The following is a 22065-nucleotide window of genomic DNA, read 5'->3' on the forward strand; positions in this document are numbered from 1 at the left end:
GGTAGATTTCAAATGCACTGAAAAGCAGTATTATTCCAAATGTAAAGCCCTCAAGGCAGCTTTCCCTCAAGGTATTTGATACCAGTGCCAGAAGTGGTGGACTCCCCCACCACATTGCCTTTTACAACACTCTAGACCATTTGTCTACACACCCTTCTCCATGGACCCTGAATACTTGAAGGACAATGTTGTGCAGCTCAGACACAGAGACCAGAGCCTAGGAGATTTGGACACCCTCATGGAAGAAGAATCCAGAGTCCAGGAGGTCCCACAGGATCTCACCATACGACAGCACCCAACATGGTGGGAAGCAGAAGAGACTGAAGTCAGCCACCTCCCCATCAAGACAGAAAATGATGAGGAGCCTGTGGATCAGACTCCAGGTAATAGAAATTTGGGGGATACATAGGAAGCTAGACATTCTGGAGTCATAAGCAATGGCATGTGAAGTTCAGGGGAGGGAGCTACTTCAGATCTCAATTGTATGTCTTTTGGCAGTTCCACACCGTTACTACATCCATCTCATCACTACATCATAGGTCTGAAATGGGTAAGCTAGGGGTCTTTGTTGGCATTCCCCCATTGGGATATGCTCAGTTCTCCCGATGTGTCTACCACACTCAGTGCTCCTAAAACTAAGCATCCACTGAGCAAATAACCAAGATTTGGGGTTAGCTTTTGAAGTCCCAAAAATGAGCAGTCAGAATGCCTAGCAAAGCTGATTTATTGATCCAGAAACCCAGTAAAGTTGAATGGTGAGCTAAAAGATGGACCAGTCACTTAAAATTATTTCAAGATGCAGATATTCATGCCATCCCATTAATCTTTCATATAGTTGGTGAAGGATAATGGAAGATGGTAGAGGTGTTCCTGGGTCACAGGTTAGTGGATAGATTTGGAGATGGCTAGTAGGCTGGTAGGAGAGTGGACTGTATGAACAATTAGGAAAAGGTTTGTTGAGAAAAATCTAAATGGTGCCTGATATGTATATATTTATTATGTAACAATATGTAGTAAACAACTACATATTACATGTATCATGTAATGATATATACTCATATATTTAAATGGATCTCTATTTACAGATAGATAACATGTTCCTATCTAGACATATAAATCTGCTTACATATCTATTATATGTATTGATGTTTAAAAGGTAAGGATATACACATACATAGTCATCTCAGGACAGTAGTCCCTTAGAATAAACATTTTATAATATTGCTTTATTTTGCATTGTGATCCTTTAAAATTTTCATCTGGTGAGAATAGCCAGCCATCTGGCAAGTTTTTTGCTTTCTTTTACAGGCTGTTCTCAAGATTTCACTTGTAATACATCTTGCAGCTTCCTCAAGGAAGAAGATGTGCCTCTGAGCCCCTCTATGGCCACAGCAGGTGTGTCCTGCAAAGCAGAGCCTGAAAACGATACTTGCCAGCCCCCCAGTTTTTTGCCCTTTGCCTCTTCTAAGGCTGATGGGGACGGACCTTTGCCCAACCAACCTCCTCCTCGTCGAATTAGGCAGAGGCGACGCTCACTAGCCAATACTATCTCTGCTGAAATGGCCAGGAACAGGAGATTAACATGGGACCTAGCCAAACGATCAGAGGCACATCTGGACAGGCTAATTGCCATTGGGGAGCGGGCTAATGCTCAACGTGAGGTTGACAATGTTCTCCGCAGAGAATCAGTGCTAGCAGTAAACCAATTGGCTACAACTGTGGAGGGGGCAATAAGTGCCCTGCACCAATTCAATGAACTTCTGGACCATTCTCTAAACCCTGGAAAATCCTAACTAGCAGCTGGGAAAACTGCTATTCCACTGTCCTGGGCCTTTGCTGGTCCTGGACATTGTGGTGGGAGGGACCTGAGACCAACAGGAAAGGTAAGGTTCAACCCTCCTGGGAGAGCAGCATTGTTGGGATCTTCACCAAAATATTGTAGAATAGGTATTTTGTGGTTTATTCTCTTAAACCTTTTGGTGTTCGCTCATTGTCCATCTCAATTTTAGATAAATAAAATTTTGTTTCTATACAATTGTGAAAAGTCTTCTGCTTAATGAACATAAAAACAAAGCCATCTCTCCCCATTGATTCTAGATCATCGACGTCCTCTTTTATTTTTTCTGCCCGTACAGGTGGCAAACTGCCTAATGTTAATTGTGCTTAGCAGAGGAAAACTACAGATTAGGGGAAAGGAAATACTAGCCCAGAACACTAGATATCTTGATACAGCCTTTCCAAAAATAAGCATAGTGTTGAGGAATGAGAAAGAGGCTTCTGAAGGTTATTTAGGCCTCGTGCACTTAAGCCATTCTGCATCGATGGACATTATTCCTTTCTTGAAGATATTTCAGAAAGTCAGCTCTATGGTCTCCCTCACTACTCCATTTTTTTTATTTAATCAATTACACATCCTAATAATACTTATTTTCCTTATATTTAGCTAAAATTCCCTTATTAAGTTACAGGTGGTCCTTTGGGTAATATTTCATAATTTAAGTTACTGCTAGTCTCAGTAATTCAGTTCCTATAACTTCTCCATTAGGCCTATTTTCTACCCCTTTAATCATGTCATTGTTCTCCCTGGTCTCTAGATCTTTAAAATTATAAGACCACTGAGAGAAAAGATCATAGAGCTCGCTGAATAGAAAGAGGAGATGATCACTTTTCATGCTATATTCTATTTAGAGACTAGTCTTTTTTTAATGCTACTATCCTTGATGTAAAGAACAATTAAATTCAAACAAGCTAATTATTCAGTGCAATTCAGTGCTTGTCAGGATTTTGCTATGTGCAAATAGTTTTGACTCCAAGGAATTTACTAGGGGATACCTCTCAAAAACGTAATATTAAATAAGAGAGAATTTGATAAGTTGGGAAAATGAAAGTTAACAACTAGGGAACTAGGAGTGACTTCACATTAAAAAAATGACCTATAATCTCAGCTCTAAAGAAAGTCAGGTTCTGAGAGGCCAAGGGGAGAAGGAAGAAGGGGATGCCAACCAGGGGTGCTTGGTCTTTACAAAGGCAGAACTAGAAATTCAGGGACAAGTAGTCCAATTTGGTATATGGAACCATGTGTAACTGAAGTAGAACATTTATAATCGTATTGGATAAAATTGGACTTACATTTTATAAATATGTGAATTTCACTAGTTGTTTTTTTTTTTAACCCTTACCCTCTATTTTAGCATCAGCACTAAATATGAGTTCCAAGGCAGAAGAGCAATAAACTAGGCAATTTAAGTTAAATGACTAGCCCAGGGTCACATAGCTAAGACATGTCTGAGGGCACATTGAACCTGGGACTGCCTGTCTCCAGACCTGGCTCTCTATCCATTGAGCAACCTAGCTCCCTTCATTGTACTGTTTCTTTTAAAATAATGACTTTGCTGCCAATTTTATGGTTGCTAGGCAATGATCTTTCAACTTATATGTTGTTTGGGATGGTAGGTTTTTACTTCTTATTCCTCTGCCAAATCCCATTCTGATAGTGAGGTTTTTTTCCTTTGAGGGGACTCTATTGACCAGTTCTGTCCAGCATTTCCCCATGTCTCAATTAATAGTAGTGACAATTGACTTTTCAAAATGTTTTCATATTTTTCATCTCATTTTTTGTGTGATAGCAATCATGAGAGATGGGTTTTACCTCTCAACTTTATAGATGAGATTTGGCTAGGTTATGATTTGCTTAATCGATGATACTAAACCCATATTTTCACAACTTCCTACCCATTCACTACCACACTAAGCCCTCTGATTCCTTACACAATGTACCGTATGAAAGCAGTGACTGAAGCAATTGGAAGTTGCTGGGAATCCGTGTGCAGAGTATGTTACTGGCCCAACATTCTGTCAGTTGAAATAGAGGAAGACAGGAAACCCAACAGCAGATACAGTTTTATGTGTGACTGGGCCTGATGGTTTGAGAAAAATGATTTCAAAAGAGTGATTCCGGCAATGTACTATGTACACATGTATAACCATCCTAAACCAGCAAGCTCTCCTTAATTGGTGGTGCCTCATTAATTCCATAATTAAATCCTTAGAGAAAATTCTTGTGAAAAAGATTTTTAAAGAAAACGTTTACATGTGACATTTTGAATGTTATTTTTTATATTGTTCATTTTTTAAAGTAAGAAATCTTATAAAACCCAAACCCCCAAACATAAACCTAAATAAACAATTGAAAAATTGTATGCTTTCATCTGCATTCTGACTCCAATAGTTCTCTCTGGAGGTGGAGAGCATTCTTTGTCCTAAGTCCCTCACAATTGTCACGTGACTTACTTTGGCACCTCCCACTTCTAAATTTTCAGACAGTGAATAGTTTTTGTTGTTGTTCAGACCTCAAGCCACAAAAATCAGTTTTCTTGGGTTTATGTTCATTTTGGCATTTGGTGAATAATTTTATCTTTGCCCATTTCCACAAGTGAATTCATTCTTTAAAATATGTAGATCCCCAGTGAAAGTTAACTGAATATCTTAATATTTTAAATGTTAAAAATAAACACATTTTTAAAAAAATAATGATGTAGATGTGGAACCCATAATCTTTATGAATAGAACATTGAAAGCAGTTATCCAAGTAATTCACATAAAATTACTTTTCTCCCAGCTGCTCCAATGCATTTTTTCAGTGAGTGTTTTGGAGCCATTACTATATGCAGTATTTTTGCAAGATGCTGTGGGCACTCCAGAGGAGAATGTGTCTGAATTCTGGTCAAATTTGAGGAACTTCTATGTACATGCATAGAGAACCAGAAAATAATACTCATAAGAGCATGAACTGTTAGAATTTATTTTTCATCTACTACATTAAATCTTATATCAGGGACCTGGAATAGAAAGGTTCTGATTCCTGTATTTTAGGGAGAATTCCTGTCTGGAATCTTGTCTTTAAGAATCCCAAAGAAAATTCTCCTTTTTAATGGAATTTGTTTACTAAATGAAGGGGACTCTGGAGTACTTGCAAACCCTCACCTGCCCACTGGTTGACATAGTGAAAGGCTGTGATTTGACATACCATCTCTTAATTAGCTGGTTACCAATTAGAAATGCCTTGGGATATTCAAGGGAGGGGCTGAATAATGAGGTCATAAGACTATTGATTAAATTGCCCCATGAGGATTGGAGGTCCATGGTCCTTTGAGAGGACCATAGGCCTGTATGTCACTTTATCAGGTATGATGCTGACTCAACCAATAAATGGATGTGTATTCAATAAACTGATATTTCCTACCCAAAATCAGTCTCTTGAGATAATTTTAATCATACCAAAACAGAAAAGATCTGACTTCAGCGATGCAGACAACTTCCAATGTGGGAACTTAGTTCCACCAATGCAAAGCACAACCTCTCTTTGACTTGCTTAGTAAAGATTGGTGAGTTGTCTAAAGTACATAGAATTAAGTAATTTTGTAGTCACACAGCTAATGTCAAATGCAGGATTTGAACTCAGGTTTTCCTGGTTCCAGGCCCAGAAATCGAGTGATTTCCACACTGTCTCAAGTACAATAATAATTTTGGAGGGGAGGTTTAGAAGAGGAGGATGGGATTGCCCTTGAGATTTCACAGATGAGAGGACCTACCAGTGTAGAAAGTCCACCATTGCAAATGGACAGTTTGCCGCTTATGGTCTAAGAGTTGCTTAGGCCACTGAGAGATTACAAAACAAGTATGTGTCAGGAGCAAGACTTAAAACCGAGCTCTGCCCATCATATAGTATAAATCCTAAGCACAAGTGCTCAGGGCGCAGACTAAGTGATTAAAATGAGGTAAGTAACGCTTTGGGGGGACGAGATAAGTCATCCGCCAGGTCTTGATTGAAGGCTTCTATGGGCATGGATTGGTGAAAGGGAAACCATGGGCTCTTTCAGTGCCTGGAACAACCCAAGCTTTGGAAGAGATAACCTGCATTGGGGCATTGTGAGAGATCGGGATGAAGTCTAATAGAACTTACTTGAGTATTAAGCAAAAGATGTTCAAATGGAGCCAGAGGAAGGGTTTGGCTCTTATTTATCACAACTGAATGGTAGTCATTGGGTGAAACAAAGCATTTGTACCCATTTGATCTTGCCACCAAAGTAATCCAGACTCCTCTTTGGGGCAAAAATCTCAGAAATATAATAAAGAATTGAAATCAATTATCCATCCCTAGAAGGTTAGCGATAATAAAAGAACTATATATACAAAAATATTTGTGATAAAAACTTGGAGGAGGGGAATGGGGATGGAGAATTACCCAATTTTTAAGAAATGGCTGGGGCCGCTACTTGGCTCAGTTGGCCAGGCCAGGAGTCTGGAGAACCTGGATTCATATTTCTTAGCTATGTGACCCTGGACAAGTCACTTAACCCCCATTGCCTAGCCTTTATCCCTCTTATGCATTGGAACCCATACTTAGTATTGACTCTGAGACAGAAGGTAAAGGTTTAAAAAAGAGAGAAAGAAATGGCCGAACAAACGTACGAGTGTAACAGAATAACACTACAACTTCAGCAATAATGACCATAAGGACAATGTAAACCTGGGAAGGCTTGCGTCAGTTCACAAGAGCAGAAAAATCCAAGCCAAACCACGGTATGTACAATAATTACAGCATAAGTGAAAAGCTATCCATTCAGATCAAATCAAATATTAGTGCTCTGCTTGTCAGTTAAAAAGCATGTTTATCCCACCTTTCTGTTAATAACTTTGGGGGAATATACTTTGTAAAAATGGGTTATTTGGATGTTTTCTGGGAAATGTATCCATTTGTAGCAATAAATTGGATCAGGTTGGGGGGGGCGTTAAACATTGGTGTGCTGGTAGTTGCAAATCATGGAACACGACAACCTCTGAAAAATCAAAATTGTGAACAAACTCACGTTTAGATTTGGACCTATGTGGGATCCGTGTTACCAGTGAGGACATGTGCAAAAAGTATCATCCTTCAGGAAATATGTGACTAGGAAAAGAGGTTTGGGGGACAATACAGGGATAACAGTGAAACCTAAATGATTTCAAACAGATAAATCTAGCTGGAAAGAGACATACCTCAGGTAGAAAGAGGGAAGTCAGGTGAGACTAGTGGTGATGGATGGCCTCTCCAGCTGGCCCTTGCACAGATTTGTTGTTGTTTTTTTAACCCTTACTTTCCATCTCAGACTCAATACTGTGTATTGGCTACAAGGCAGAAGAGAGGTAAGGGCTAGGCAATGGGGGTTAAGTGACTTGCCCAGGGTCACACAGCTGGGAAGTTTCTGAGGCCAGATTTGAACCTAGGACCTCCCATCTCTAGGCCTGGCTCTCAATCCACTGAGCAACCCCCAGAGATTTGATTTTTAATCAATTTCTTATTAAAAACAGGTTTCTAAGGGAATAGCCCAGCTCTTTTCATGATTGTAACCACAATTATATGCATCAGTTTGCTTTCCAGGTTCAGTGTTACTTTCTCTACATTAAGGGGCCAATAAATAGACCAAAGAATAACATCGATGTAGTTCATGGGTTGCACTGGTACCCCCCATATATTACAAGACCAAGAGGATACATTTCTAACACATCAACCTCTGCAAAGGACTTTTGGGGAAACATGGATAAGAATTACAGAGGTCAAGAAAGCTCCCCCAAGTTGTCTAATCTGCCCCCACGTCAAGATCACAGCTCTGAGAAGCCTTTAGGATGAGACAAACTTTTGGCATTTATAAAGTGCTGCGGAGCCCAATTTTCCCCAGCTTAGGAGACAAGGCCTATTTAGAGAGGTTTCTGTTGTAGACTTTTCCTGGATGATCATCTGGGTCCAAACCAGGAGTGTGCCAGAGCTAACTTACGTGAGCCAATTGTTAAATTTTCATTGTGAGCATTTATGCCTCCAGAATTGGCCAGTGCTATGAATCAAGGTTTGATTTATTGTTTTGTTCATAGTCTAGATCAGAGGTGTCAAACAGAGGCTGCATTGCTGCAGGACCAAATTAAATTAAAATATAATTGGGGGCAGCTAGGTGGCTCAGTGAATTTGAGAGTCAGGCCTAGAGACAGGAGGTCTTGGGTTCAAATGTGGCCTCACTTCCTAGCTGTGTGACTCTGGGAAAGTCACTTAACCCCCAATGCCTAGCCCTTACTGCTCTTCTGCCTTGGAACCAATATTCAGTACTGGTTCTAAGACAGAAGGCATGGGTTTAAAAAATGTAATTGGGAAATATTTTAACAAAATAAAATACAGTAGAATATAAATAATATTACTATTTGGTTTTCTAGGTCATTTTGCAGCACAAAAGAATCTTTACTTACTCAACCTTATATAAAGATCCTTTTGAGCTACAGGTTGACTTAGAAAACCACACTTTTTCTATCTTTTTTTTATTAATACATCAACACATTGAAGGACCTCTAAGTGGTACAGTGAATAGAGCACTAAGCTTGGAATCAGAAAGACTCATCTTCCTGAGTTCAAATCCTCAGACACTTACTGGCTGTTTGACCCTGGGCAAGTCACTTCACCCTGTGTGCCTCAGTTTCCTCATCTGTCAAATGAGCTGGAGAAGGAAATGGCAAACCCCTCCAGTATCTTTGCCAAGAAAACCCCAACTAACACTCCCAAAAAACATTAAAATCAAAATAATAACTACTTTTTTTTAATAAACCCTTACCTTCTGACTTGGAGTTAATAATACTGTGTATTGACTACTTCCCTGGGCAAGCCACTTAATCCCAATTTCTGAGTCTTTATCACTCTTCTGCTTTGGAACTGATACTGCTCTAACTACCAAAGCTTAGTGTTGCTTTCTAAGATGAAAGATAAGGGTTTAAAAAAAGGGAGGGAGGCTCTTCCTGAAGAGCCTGTCAACATGAACCTGGACACCCCTGCTCCTACCCATTTCAAACACATGTACTTATCCCTGGACACATAAAGGTTTATTTCTTTCAGTTCCACTCTGTTTCTATCCCCAGCTTAATCCAAGCCTTCCCTGTGCTTTCTGGCACATAAATCCCACCCTCAGAGAATCAAGAGCTCCTAAAAGGCCCTCGCAGGCTCTACTTCACAGTCAGCCGACTCAAAGATCAACAAAACTAACTTTGTCCTTGGCTTTTGGAGAACTCTCCCAACACGGTTCTTCCCATCGCCAGAAAAGGAATATTCAGGAAGACGTGCAGTCATGGGATGTCTCTGTGCCAGAAGTAACAACCACTTTTTCTGGTTACCTTATAATTATGACTAGACCTGGTCATAATGTGGTCATCTCTTTATCCACTTATTCCCAGGTTCCTCTCTTGGCTGAAGTCTATGGAATAGAGGGAAATATTTTCAGGTTAAAAATCAATGAAATGGCTCCCCTGAATCCAAGGTATGAAATCTCCGATGTCCTCATACAGAAGCCGGCTACCAAAAGGTAGGTTAAGGAAGAGAGTTTCTTAGACCAATGATCAATTTTTTCTTTTATTATTATTCCCAGTAGCAGGGCAATCTCATGCCTGTCTAGAACTTTCTTTGCTATCTTTTTTTTGCATCTGGAGACTGCTGTTAATTCTTAGCCCACCCCCAGGGGCTGTCTTTATCCTTTTCCACTTTAGGGCAGGTAGATGGTACAGTGGATAGAGCAAGATTCAGCCACCTGATTTCAGATTTGACCTCAGAATCCCGTGCAAATCACTTAACCCTTTTTGCCTTAGTTTCCTCATTTGTCAAATGAGTTGGAGAAGGAAATGGCAAACCACTCCAGTATCTTTGCCAAGAAAACCCCAAATGGGTTATGGTTTTAAAAGATTATTACAAAAATAATATGGAAATAAGTATCAAGTGATATAACATGTATAATCCAGTGGAAGTGCTTGTCAGCTCCAGGAAGGGGAGGGAGAGAACATGAATTATGTAACCATGGAAAAATATTTTAAAATAAATAAAAATTTTAAATGGAGTCACAAAGTCACAAAGAGTCAGATACAGCTAAACAATAAACTCTTCTTTAGTTCTTTACTTTAAGTGCAATTAAGTAGCGTAGTGTATAGAGTAGCAGGCCTGGAGTCAGGAAAATTCATCTTTATAAGTTCAAATCTGACTTAAAGAAACATGCTTAACTATCAGTGTGATCTTGGACGAGTCATTTACCTCCATTTGCCTTGGTTCCTTATCTGTAAGTTGAACTGGAAAAGGAAATGGCAAAGCACTCCAGTATCTTTGCCAAGAAAACTCCAGATGGACCTACCAAGATGACTGAACAACAACAATACCCTTTGCCTTCATACTTTGATCAAAGGGTCAGCCTATATTCACTGGTAAAGAGCTACACAGCATCTAGCAACTGCTTCTTAATTCCCTGAAGATAATGGGAACTGGGAAATGAACAGCCTGACCATAAGAACAAACAATAGCAGAAGCATTTTATTCACTTAGCTCAAATGAGTTGGTTTTCCAACCATGTAGCATGCTTGTAATATACTTGGATGAATTAAAATAAATATTTAATCACCCTTACATATGATTTAAGAGGTCTGTCACATGGATTTCTACTCTAGACTAATGAAATTATTTTAATAGGCAAGTAACTTTTGAACTATCATTCCAGGAAAGTTTTTTTAAAAATCTTTGGGGAACACAACATTTTTAATATGCCCATAAAACATTCATTAGCTCTAGATTTTGTCCCATTCTGCCTAGCTAGCTTTGTTATTCATATCATATCAGCTAAGATAAGATTACTTTATACTCATATCTTCCATTAACATAAATTCCCATGAAAACATAAAGGGACAATTTAATTTCTTTTATATTAAAATCTTTGTCTTTTGCTCATTTGGAAGAGCTTTATTCTGCACTTTCCCAAAAGAGCAAAAGACAAAGATTTTAATCTATATATTGAAACTCAGTTTCACTCCTGGGATGGAGGAAATAATGTCCTGAGCTTGTGCTGTGGTCTGTTCTGGTGCCTGGTTGGCTCAGCTGCCTCTTGGGTCTCTTAGGAAGTAAGCATTCTGAGGGGAGGCCTGCAGATGTTCCATCCAGATGTTGTTTGTGCTGGATGGCATTGGGTTCTGTGCTCTCCTGCAGTGGCTAGACCTTGTTGGATTGTCCTCCCACCACTGCCTTCACTGTATTGTGTTGCTTTCTGCTCTCCCCTGCTGAAACTACACTGAACCTGGTGGTGCTTCCCCTGCTACTTGGACAGGATCTCCCCCAAGTTCCATCCCAGCTTAGTGAACCTCATTCTCCTTCCCTACCCCAGCAAGATGGGCCTTCCTTGCTGTGCCTCCACAATATCCCAGAAGATTCACAGCTTCTTCTGTTGCTTCTGTTGTTCCAGGATGTTTTGAGGCATTTGGTTTTTTGATTATCTGGATTTAGAAAACTTTTTTCATGATAGTTTTCATTTCTTTATCTAAAAACTGCCTATTCATGTCCCTTGACCATTTGTCAGTTGGGGAATGGCTTGATTTCTTGTACATTTGATTTAGTTCTTTTTTCATTATCTGGAGATAAGTTTAAGGAACTCAAAGTTCTTCTCATTCTGCCATTTTGGTTCCCAGAAGCAAAAGTGACTCTCATTTATATTAAATTCAACAAAGCCAAAAAGCTCAGTCTCACCTTTGACAAACTAGAATGTGACCCTGGGCAAGTTGCTTAACTTCTCAGTCCTCTAGTCATCTAAGTCTGTAAGCTACAAAAAAAGGTGCCCACCCACATTGGTAAAGGAAGATTCCTCACCTGAAGTTCCCTATATCAATGAAATTACAAGTCCAGTCCCTATATCTGCTGGGCCCAGTAAGGGTTATGGCACTGTGCCCCTCTCCCTTCTATTTTGGACCCATCATCAAAGACCATGTTTATTCCCTGGTGGATGGAGTATAACCACCTGAAAGAAGAATCAGGCTCCTTTCCTCACATTCTTGGGCTCTTTCTGCCTCCTACACTGACACCCCAAGATAAATATTTAATGCTTTGGCTTTGAATTACAGTGTAAGTTCTCCCCAGTGGTAGTGTGGGGTGCTTAAACTGAAAACCTTTAATTGACATAAGATGTAACCAAGAAGCAGCAATTAATAACTATAAATGAAGTCCTGATTAATGTGAATAATGAATCCTGTGAAGTGGTCACACATATTTGATTTTCAAACTATTCTGTTATAATCATTTAAACACATTCATTGGTTCTAGCCCAGTGGAAATACTCCATGCAAATTCAAATAATGTGGCCACTTCAAAGAACTCATTACTTGTACTAACTGGGGCATGACTATATCATTATTCTCTTCCAGGAAGTTGAGATTTAACACCATCCAAATATAATTCCATTTGGTGTGATGCATTTCACCTCCTCTGTGCATTATCCAAAAAATTCCTTACAGGTCCTTTTCTTCTAACAAATCAGGCTGGCAATCAAGACATTTTGAACTTCCGTGATGGCCTCCAATGTCCATATAAATGTCCATCTCAGGATCACCATGATTGTTGTTCAGTCATTTGAGTCAGGTCTGACTCTTCATGAGTCTATTTCAGGTTTTCTTGGCAAAGATACTGGAATGGTTTGTCATTCCCTTCTCCAGCTCAGTTGACAAATGACAAAAAGAAGGCAAATAGTGTTGAGTGTAGAGTAAGTGGCTGAGGCCAGATTTGAACTTAGGTCTTCCCAACTTCCAGGCCCAACAGACTTTCCCCTGCCCCACTCAGGATCACAACTCAGTCACCCACAAGCAGGCAGCCAAGAGATCCAAAGCAGAAAGAGCTTAGTCTTATCCAGGCAGGACCAGCCCCCAGGTGGATGGAATGGAGGAAGGGCCTCAGGCCCCTTCCTTAGCCCTCCAGGGACAGTTATTTGCTCATGTCCACCTGGAAAAGCTATTTCTCTTCTGTGACTGATACAGCACCTCACTGTACTTCTCCTGGGGACCAACCAAGGGACCAATTCATTCAGTGTTAAGCTGCATGTATCCTTCAAATTCCTGGGAAGTTGTCAGAGGAGTTCAGCCCATAAAAGCCCATTCCCACATATGTTCCAAGGGCTGAACCCCTGCCACACTTACTTAGTACCATATTTTCCCTGCAATAGGTTATAAATTCCTCTAGAAAGGCCTGTCTTTTGTCTTTGCATACCTAGAGCAGATCACGTCATGGACCACATTGGCAGTGAGGTAGAGCCTATGATAACCTATAGTTATCAGAATATTAAAACCCCTGCCTTAAAACCATTGCACAGTGATGGTGAACCTATGGCATGTATGCCAAAGATGGCACACAGAGTGCTCTCTTTGAGCATTTGGCCCCTCCCCCCCAGAGTTAATTATTAGACCAGCAGAGGGGCTTGGGCAGAGCTGCTCCTCTCCCCCTCTCCACCATGCTGGATGACATTTTTTCACACGCACCACCCCTCTGCCCAGCAGCCAATGGGAGCATACAGGGGGTAAGGTGGGTGTCTCAGAGGTAGCAGAGCTGGATGTGAATAGAGCCTTAGGGCCACTCCCCTCCCCCTCTCTACACTCACTGAGGACATTCCTCACTTCACCCACCCCTCTATCCAGCAGCCCAATGGGAGCACTTCCTCCTCCCCTGTATGGGGTAAGGAGGGCACATCCAGCATGCAGTGGGGGAGGGCAAGCATGGCACTTGGTCTGGGGGTGTAGGGTGGGGGCAGAGCCCAACATTCTGTCTCTAAAATGTTCTCCATCACTGACCTAGCACAATGGCTGGCACACAAAGCAGGCACTTTAAGAATTGGGTGACTATAAGGAAAGATTAGAGTCAGACTACAGAAGTCTTTCTGCTCAGTCACATTGAGCTCTTTGAGGCAAAAAAAAAAAAGAGGTTTGAGCTGGTGAGCCATGTGTTCAGATGCAAACCAATTATCTTGTTAGCTGTCTGAGGACGAATTTCTGAGGGGAGAAAGGAAGAAGGGAGGCTAGTAGGGAGGCCGGAGCCACGGTCCAAGGGAGAGATGATGGAGCTCTTGAATGGGAGTGACCATATAGAAATCATCAGTTCTGAGAGACCTTATGAGATCAGAACTGACAAGACTAGCCTCCATATTGGGGATGAGAGAGAAGTTGAGGATGGTTTAAAATCTTGACACATAAGCACCGGCTAAGTAGAGGGTTCATAATAAGTATTGCTTGCCATTAATAGATTATTTTGTCAGGGGGCAGCTGCGTAGCTCAGTGGATTGAGAGCCAGGCCTAGAGACGGGAGGTCCTGGGTTCAAATTTGGCCTCAGACACTTCCTATCTGTGTGACCCTGGGCAAGTCACTTAAGCCCCATTGCCTAGCCCTTACCACTCTTCTGCCTTGGAACCAATACACAGTACTGATTCCAAGATGGAAGGTAAGGATTTTTTAAAAATATATTATTTTGTGGGGAGGGGACAGCTAAGTGGCACAAGATATAGAGCGCTGAGCCTGAAGTCAGAAAAACTTCTCTTCCTAGGTTCAAATCTGGCCTCAGATACTTCCTAGCTGTGTGACAATGGGCAAGTCACTTCACCCTATTTGCCTCAATTTCCTCATCTGTCAAATAAGCAAAGGAAGGAAATGGTAAACCACTCTAGTATCTTTGCCAAGAAAATCTCAAATGGGGTCACAAAGAGTCGGACACGACTGAAAATCTCTAACAATAATATTTTATATAACCAAAACAAAGCTGATACAGTTTTGTTACAATAGTACAAACGTTATTGTCCTGATATATTGCAGGAATACTTTGTCAAGCTATAAATCTTCAGTAAAATGGCCAATATCTAGGAGGAGTACCTTAAAATTGGCACCCAAGAATGACAGATCCTTATATGCATACAATTTTTAAAAATAACCCTCACCAGCTGTCTTAAATCAATTCTAAGACAGAAGAACAGCAAGGGCTAGACAGGGTCACACAGTAGGAATAGTTGCCTTATACATTTTCCACTAAGTAAATGTGTAACCATTTCAGTAGCTGAGATAATCATTCTATTAACTTACTTCAGACGCTTCTCGCCTTTCACATTTGCTTTAGTTGCTCTGCCAGAATTGAATCCTTCTTTATTTTTCTATATAGTTTTTTATAATATTTCTATGAAGTAAAATTGTTACATGAGTAAAAGTTCCACTAACTGAGAAATTTTATTCAACAGGCTTCTGGTCTGTGGTTGGTATTTGATAGTTTGTTATTAGGTATATGCTAGGAGATATATTAATGCTTCCTTTTTCCTAGATTCATGCTTATAGTACAACATTAATTCCATCATTAACATATTTGAAGGCAGCCTGACAACATATAACAATAACATATGGTCATGATAATAATAATAGCTGACCATTATAGCACACTTTAATATTTGCAAAATGCTTTATATTCATTATCATTTGAACCTCACATAGCAATCCTGTGAAACATGTCAACTAGAAAAAACACAGAACTATTAAATAGTCAAAATCACTCTTTAATCAAGGGAAAAGGGGTTAGCGCTACTACTACGACAACAGAGCTGCTTTCCAAGACTGCACGAGACTGCACAGTCAAGACGCCCTGGTCACCAGCCCCTGGGAGTGCCACCGACTCAGGATGGACTCCGAGGAACAAAAGAACTTTGGGGAACCTATATACCACTCTAGGTGACCTGGGGGCTTTAGGTTTAGAGGGACAGTTGATTGACTTTACAATGGTGAGAAAGGAAAATGAGAAGTTCCAGACGGAATAATAGTGAGGGGCTGGGGCCCCACAATGGACACAAAAGGGAAAGACTCAGCCTAGGGCTGGGTCACCTTGGTCATGGACTTTAGCCTAGGGGGAAGAAACCATTGGGACAAAAGGGATGTTCAATATTGGATGGGATTAGCTGTTCCCACCCAAACTACCAGGAAGTTCACTGTCTGGTGAAAAGGGACCTTCCCTCAGGGGGAAACTCTCCTGTGACAAGGTCAAAACCTGGGGTTTCTACACTCAGACTAAATAAACTGGGGATCTCTATATTTCCATGTTGACAAACAGGAACCACAATGTATTATTATACTCATTTTCTTTATTTTTTTTAACTTTTACCTTCCATCTTAGAATCAATACTAAGTATTGGTTCCAAGGCAGAAGAGTGGTAAGGGCTAGGCAATGGGGGTTAAGTGACTTGCCCAGGGTCACACAGCTAGGTAATGTCTAAGGCCAGATTTGAACCTAGGATTTGCCATCTCAAAATGTGAGAAAATGAATGCTTAAAACTTTCTACATATAATTTATGGGGGGGGGGGATAAAATATTGTACAAAATCTTTTTTTTTTTTTAAGAAATATATGGGATGAGGTGGGGCAGGGAGGGAGGATGGCAGATAGAGTATGATGCTTAGAGTTGGGAAGTCTTGGGTTCAAATTTGAAAACGGAAGGTAAGAGTTTTAAAAAAAGGAATTGATACTGAGTTTCAGTTCTAAGGCAGAAGGGTGGTAAGGGCTAGGTCATGGGAATTTAAGTGACTTGCTCAGGGTCACCCAACTGGGAAATGTCTGAGGCCAAATTTGAACCCAGGACCTCCCATCTCTAGGCCTAGCTCTCAAGCCACTGAGCTATCTAGCTGCCCCTCTACCCATTTTCTAAATAAGAAAATTGAGGCTCATCAAAGAAGCAAGGGAGGTCAGCAGCAAGAATCAAATCCAGCTCTTCCTGACTTCAAATCTAGCCTTCTTTCTATTTTACTTTATACAACCTCAGATTAAATGCCCAATCATTTTACTAATTGTGATCCATTTTCTACAATATCATCTTTACCTACAAACAATCTCCTTCCTTATTAATATCCAAATTATGATTTTTCTCCAGAGTTGGGCTCTTTTTGCTAGGCAATTTATAATCAGCTTTTAATTGCTAGAAAATGAAAGCCTTTCTTGTTGACCATTTCTTTGTATTCAGTCATGCATTATGTTGTTTGATGGTGTTGAGTTGTTTCATTTGTGTCTGACTCTGTATGACCCCATTTGGGGTTTTCTTGGCAGATACTGCAAGGGTTTGCTATTTCCTTCTCCAGCTCATTCTCCAGGTGAGGAAACTGAGGCAAGCAGGGTTAAGTGATTGGCCAGGGTCGCACGGCTAGTGTCTGAGGCCATATTTTAACTCAAGTCTTCCTGACTCTGGGCCTGGCCCTCTATCCACTGCTCTTCCTAGCTGCCCCATATGCATTACATAGAGGTGTTTGGTTTTTTTCCACCGTGGACCATGTGGCTTTTCTCTCTAGGCTGACGCCATGCCCAGGGGATACAGGTACTCTGGTGCTGAAAGATGACTCAGGAAATCTGAAGTTTCACATCTCAGCAAACCCCTTCAAGATAGATCTGTCTTCTGAAGAAGAGCCCGTGTTAAGCATCAATTCCACAGGCAGGCTGTACTTTGAACATTTGCAGATGCCACCCAAACACAGGTAAAATTAGAACTTACTTAATCATAAATAATTCTTAGCTGCTTGGATCAAGTGGCCCAAATGGGACACTTTACTTTATATGCTAGAGCTTTTATCCCGAAGGAGTCTTTCCTTTGGCCCTTCAGGCTTTCTCCCTAACCAGTCCAGTTTTGAAGAAGAAAATTGATGCTTTTTCTCCACATATTTCTTCCATGAATTGTGGATTTTCCTAGTAGCAAGTCTCCCTGAATACTCACTGAGAAAATCTAAATGGCTTTGAAGATCCTATTTGCAGAAAGTAAAAGGAAGATTGTAGATGTATCATCCATTCAATTAACAAACTCTCCCAGAATGAAATCTATACCCAAGTGGCAGCCCCAGAGATTCTCGAGCCTTCTGGGTAGGGCCTCTCTCTCTGTAAGGCAGAAGCTTGCCTTCATCATTTTTTATCCTTCTTTAACATTTTAGGAAAATAAATTGGAAATGATTTAGTAGGGGGCAACTAGGTGACTCAGTGAATAGAGAGCCAGGTCCATTCAATATCTGTTCAAATTTGACCTCAGATACCTCTTACCTGTGTGGCCAATGGCAAGTCACTTAACCCCTGTAGCCTAGTCCTTACTGCTCTTCTGCCTTAGAACCAATACACATTATTGATTCTAAGATGGAAGGAGAGAAAAAGAAAGAAAGAAAGAAAGAAAGAAAGAAAGAAAGAAAGAAAGAAAGAAAGAAAGAAAGAAAGAAAGAAAGAAAGAAAGAAAGAAAGAAAGAAAGAAAGAAAGAAAGAAAGAAAGAAAGAAAGAAAGAAAGAAAGAAAGAAAGAAAGGAAGGAAGGAAGGAAGGAAGGAAGGAAGGAAGGAAGGAAGGAAGGAAGGAAGGAAGGAAGGAAGGAAGGAAGGAAGGAAGAAAGAAAGAAAGAAAGAAAGAAAGAAAGAAAGAAAGAAAGAAAGAAAGAAAGAAAGAAAGAAAGAAAGAAAGAAAGAAAGGAGGGAGGGAGGGAGAAGGGGAAAGAGAGAGAGAAAAAAAGAGAGGGAGAAGGGGAGAGTGGGGAAAGGGAAGGAGGGAGGAAAGAGAAAAGGAGGGAAAGTGAGAAAAAGAAAAAGAAAAGAAGATTTAAATTCATGTGAAAAAAAATGTTGTCCCACAAAACCCATGATTTTTAAAGTAAGTTAACAAGAAAAAATTAAATTATGTACTTCATAGAATCTCAAAATTAAAAGGAAATCAATAGAATCTTTCAAAAACCTTAAATATTGTCAAATATTTAAATAAAACAAATTTAAAATTTTTTCAATTAATTAATTTAGAATATTTTTCCATGGTTACATGATTCGTGTTATTTCCCTTCCCTCTTCTCTCCCCCCTCCCTGAGCTGATGAGCAATTCCATTGGGTTATACAAGTATCGTTCAAAACCTATCTCCATATTATTAATATTTTAAAAAAATTTTTTTAAACAGAATTTCCAAAGAAGAAGATGTGATGACTGATCCTTCCCAGGTAAAGGCTTATTCTTATTTTCTTGTTTTAATTCCCATCCTCATCTTTTTTTTTAACCCATACTTTCTGTATTAAAATCTATCCTAAGTATCAATTCCACAGCAGAAGAGCAGTAAAGATTTGGTAACTAGAGTTAAGTGACTTGCCTAGTGTCATACAGCTAGGAAGTATGCAAGATCAGATTCTAACCCAGGACCTCCTTATTCCCATCTTCTTAATACTTATAATCAAAAAACAAACATTAGATAAATAGTTTTCTCAATTATTTGAAGATGTTACCATGATGCCTTTGTCTTTCTTCTTTTTAGTCCTAAAGTTCTATCCCCTGGAAAGGATAGGGATAATGTATTTCAGAGGCAGAACTTGAATCCAAGTTTTTCTGCCTTTGATGCTAACTTTCTTTTAACAATAACATGCTGGGGCAGCTAGGTAGCATAGTAGATAGAATGCCAGACCTGTAGTCAGGAGAACCTGGGTCAAATCTGGGGGAAGGATAGGCAGTTGGGGTTAAATGACTTGCCCAGGATCACATAGCTAGGAAGTATTTTAGGCCAGATTTGAACCTAGGTCCTTCAACTCCATATCTGGCACTCTATCTATTGTGCTATCTAACTGTCCCAGCATGTCAAATTGTCTTAGAGTTGATACTGAAAAAGAAAAGAAAAAAAAAGAATTGATACTGACAGGTAAAGACTTAAAAAAATGACATGCTAGCCTATAAAAATGCAAATAATATGTGCTAAATTATTACTCCTGTCAAAGAATATGGGAATGGAGTGGTTGGGTGGGAGGACAACCACACTACACCCACATATCATGCCTTAGCTTTACTGCCTTTACATGGTCAAAGTACTAGTTTGCAAGAGGAAAGGAATTTTTATATTGCCATGTAAAGACACATAAAAACAACTAAGATCCCCTTGCATATATACTTAAGGTAACTTACTAACTCAGCATTTGAGAGACAACTGTTGGGAACCTTTAGGAATACAATATTTTTTAAGGTGCATTTTTAAACTACTAAAGAAAATAGCCTTATGGAAATTTTGCTTATTAAAAAAACAGCTTAGAAATAGACAAAAACATAATTTTAAAGAAACCTACTTTGGGGCAGCTTGGTGGTACAGTGTATAGAGCCACCAGGCCTGGAGACAGGAGATCCTGGTTTTGTATCTGGTCTCAGACACTTCCTAGCTGTGTGATCCTAGGCAAGTCATTTAATTCTTATTGCCTAGTGCTTGCCACGTATATCTTAGAGCTGATACTAACACAGGAGATTATCTATCTATCTATCTATCTCTATCCATCCATCCATCTATTTTTATCATCCATCTATCTATAATCTACCTATCAATCAATCTATCATCCATCTATTTCTGTCTGTCTTTCTGTCTATCTGTCTGTCCATCTGCCCATCTGTCTGCTTGTCTATCCATTCAACCATCTATCTATCTATCCATCCATCCATCCATCTATATCTATCTACATATGTATATATATACATATATTATTTTGCATATATATTATATAATGAGGAGAATGGAAAGTAATATCAATACATTTATAAAGCACTTCCATGTTTTACAAAATATTTTCATATTATATCATTTGGTTTGTGTAACATTTGGCATGTCATCTTTGGTTCCTTAATTGCTCATGGTTGAAATTTTGTTTAGCATTTCAATATGATGGATCATGTCTATTCTTGAATATATGCAACAAATTGTACACCGCTGTCTCTTCTTAGATCATTAGCTTGGTGTGATTATATGGTGAGCTCTTAAACCAATCATCTTCCCAGGAGATAAGCTTGTTTTCTCAACCCAATTTTCCTGAAATCTAAAGTGTGCTATAGTAATCTCAGTATTTATTATAATTTATAATATTAATTTCCATACTTTTATTTGTACAGGAAAGTCAAGATGATCTGGGCCTTTGGCAAGAGAAATTTGGCAAATTTGTGGATATCAAAGCCAATGGTAAAACCAAGATTGGCATGGAATTAACATTTTCTTTACAGTATAGCTCAAGGTTTCAGTCACAATGTCTTTCAAGCTGCTTAGTTTCTTCAATCTTACTTCTTATTTTCCATTGGTACGTTTATTCATAAGCCAGATAAGGAGTCCTGGCATTAATTAATAGTGTTTTCAGTGTTTTTTTCAGCTAATTTTTCAAATTTAAATTTTTGTTTTTCAGTTGCACGTAGTAACAATTTTTGGCAATTGTTTTTTGACATTTTAGAATTTTAATTTTATCCCTTCCTCCCCAAGGTCATTTCTTGGTAAAGATACTAGAGTGGTTTTTCATATCCTTCAACTCATTTTACAGATGAGGAACTGAGGTAAACAGAATTAATATGACATCAGAGTAATCATTCGAGTATTGTTAGGGCTAGCCTAGATGAAATGTTGTTCAGTTGTTTCAATAGTATCTGACTCTTGGTGATTTCATATTGTGTTTTCTTGGCAAAGATACTAGAGTGGTTTGCCATTTCTTTCTCTAGCTCATTTGACAGATGAGGAAACTGAGGTAAGCAGAGCTTGGTGACTTGCCCAAGGTCACATAGCTAGGAAGTATCTGAGGCCATATATGAACTCATGAAGATAAATCTTCCTGATTCCAAACCCAGTGCTCTATCTCCTGCTACCTAGTTGCATTCTCTAGAGGTGATGATTCAGTTAATTTTTCACTTTAAAAATGAAACAGATATGTGTGACCCTGGGCAAGTCACTTGACCCCCATTGCCTAGCCCTTACCACTCTTTCTGCCTTGAAGCCAATACACAGTATTGACTCCAAGACAGAAGGTAAGGGTTTAAAAAAAAATGAAACAGATCATTGATTTATTATTTTTTTGTTACTTAAGCTACCCACATGGCAAATAGGAAAGAGACTTCTCCAAAGCAACCACTCAGATTTTTGTTTCCTGCCTCTAAACAATTCCAATTGATATGCATTTATTAAGCACCTTCTATGGTCCCAGCACTATGCTAGATTTAATGGGAGATAGAGAACTATAAAGCTCAGCCCTTGCCCCCAAAAAGCTCATGCAAGGTCTAATATGAAAGTCAAAACATATGCATATAGATATTGAACACTATAAATGAACATGAACATATGTTAATAACTACCAGAATCAGAGGGGGAAAATTCTATAGGAAATGAGAGCAGAGAGAGATTAGCCGGTACATATTTTGTTCCATATTTCCTAGGATTGCTGACTTAGAGGCTCGATATACCTCTAATGC

At 39.5% G+C, this 22065-nt stretch overlaps 1 protein-coding gene across 4 annotated transcripts in view; it reads left to right on the top strand.

The window, feature by feature from the left end:
* GANC (glucosidase alpha, neutral C) overlaps window positions 1–22065 on the top strand; it is a 76164-nt gene that overhangs the window by 6439 nt on the left and 47660 nt on the right. For 3 of the 4 annotated variants that reach the window (XM_007472415.3, XM_007472416.3, XM_001362707.4), the window contains 4 exons: window positions 9247–9374; window positions 17158–17340; window positions 18779–18818; window positions 20731–20797. In XM_007472415.3, coding sequence (XP_007472477.2) covers window positions 9247–9374; window positions 17158–17340; window positions 18779–18818; window positions 20731–20797 — 418 coding nt within the window. Of the gene's footprint in view, window positions 1–196; window positions 384–1308; window positions 2036–9246; window positions 9375–17157; window positions 17341–18778; window positions 18819–20730; window positions 20798–22065 lie in introns of those variants that run through there. The other variant, XM_016427541.2, reaches the window with a different exon arrangement.

The sequence above is a fragment of the Monodelphis domestica genome, chromosome 1 (genome assembly GCF_027887165.1).
Source record: "Monodelphis domestica isolate mMonDom1 chromosome 1, mMonDom1.pri, whole genome shotgun sequence".
Taxonomy (NCBI): Eukaryota; Metazoa; Chordata; class Mammalia; order Didelphimorphia; family Didelphidae; genus Monodelphis; species Monodelphis domestica.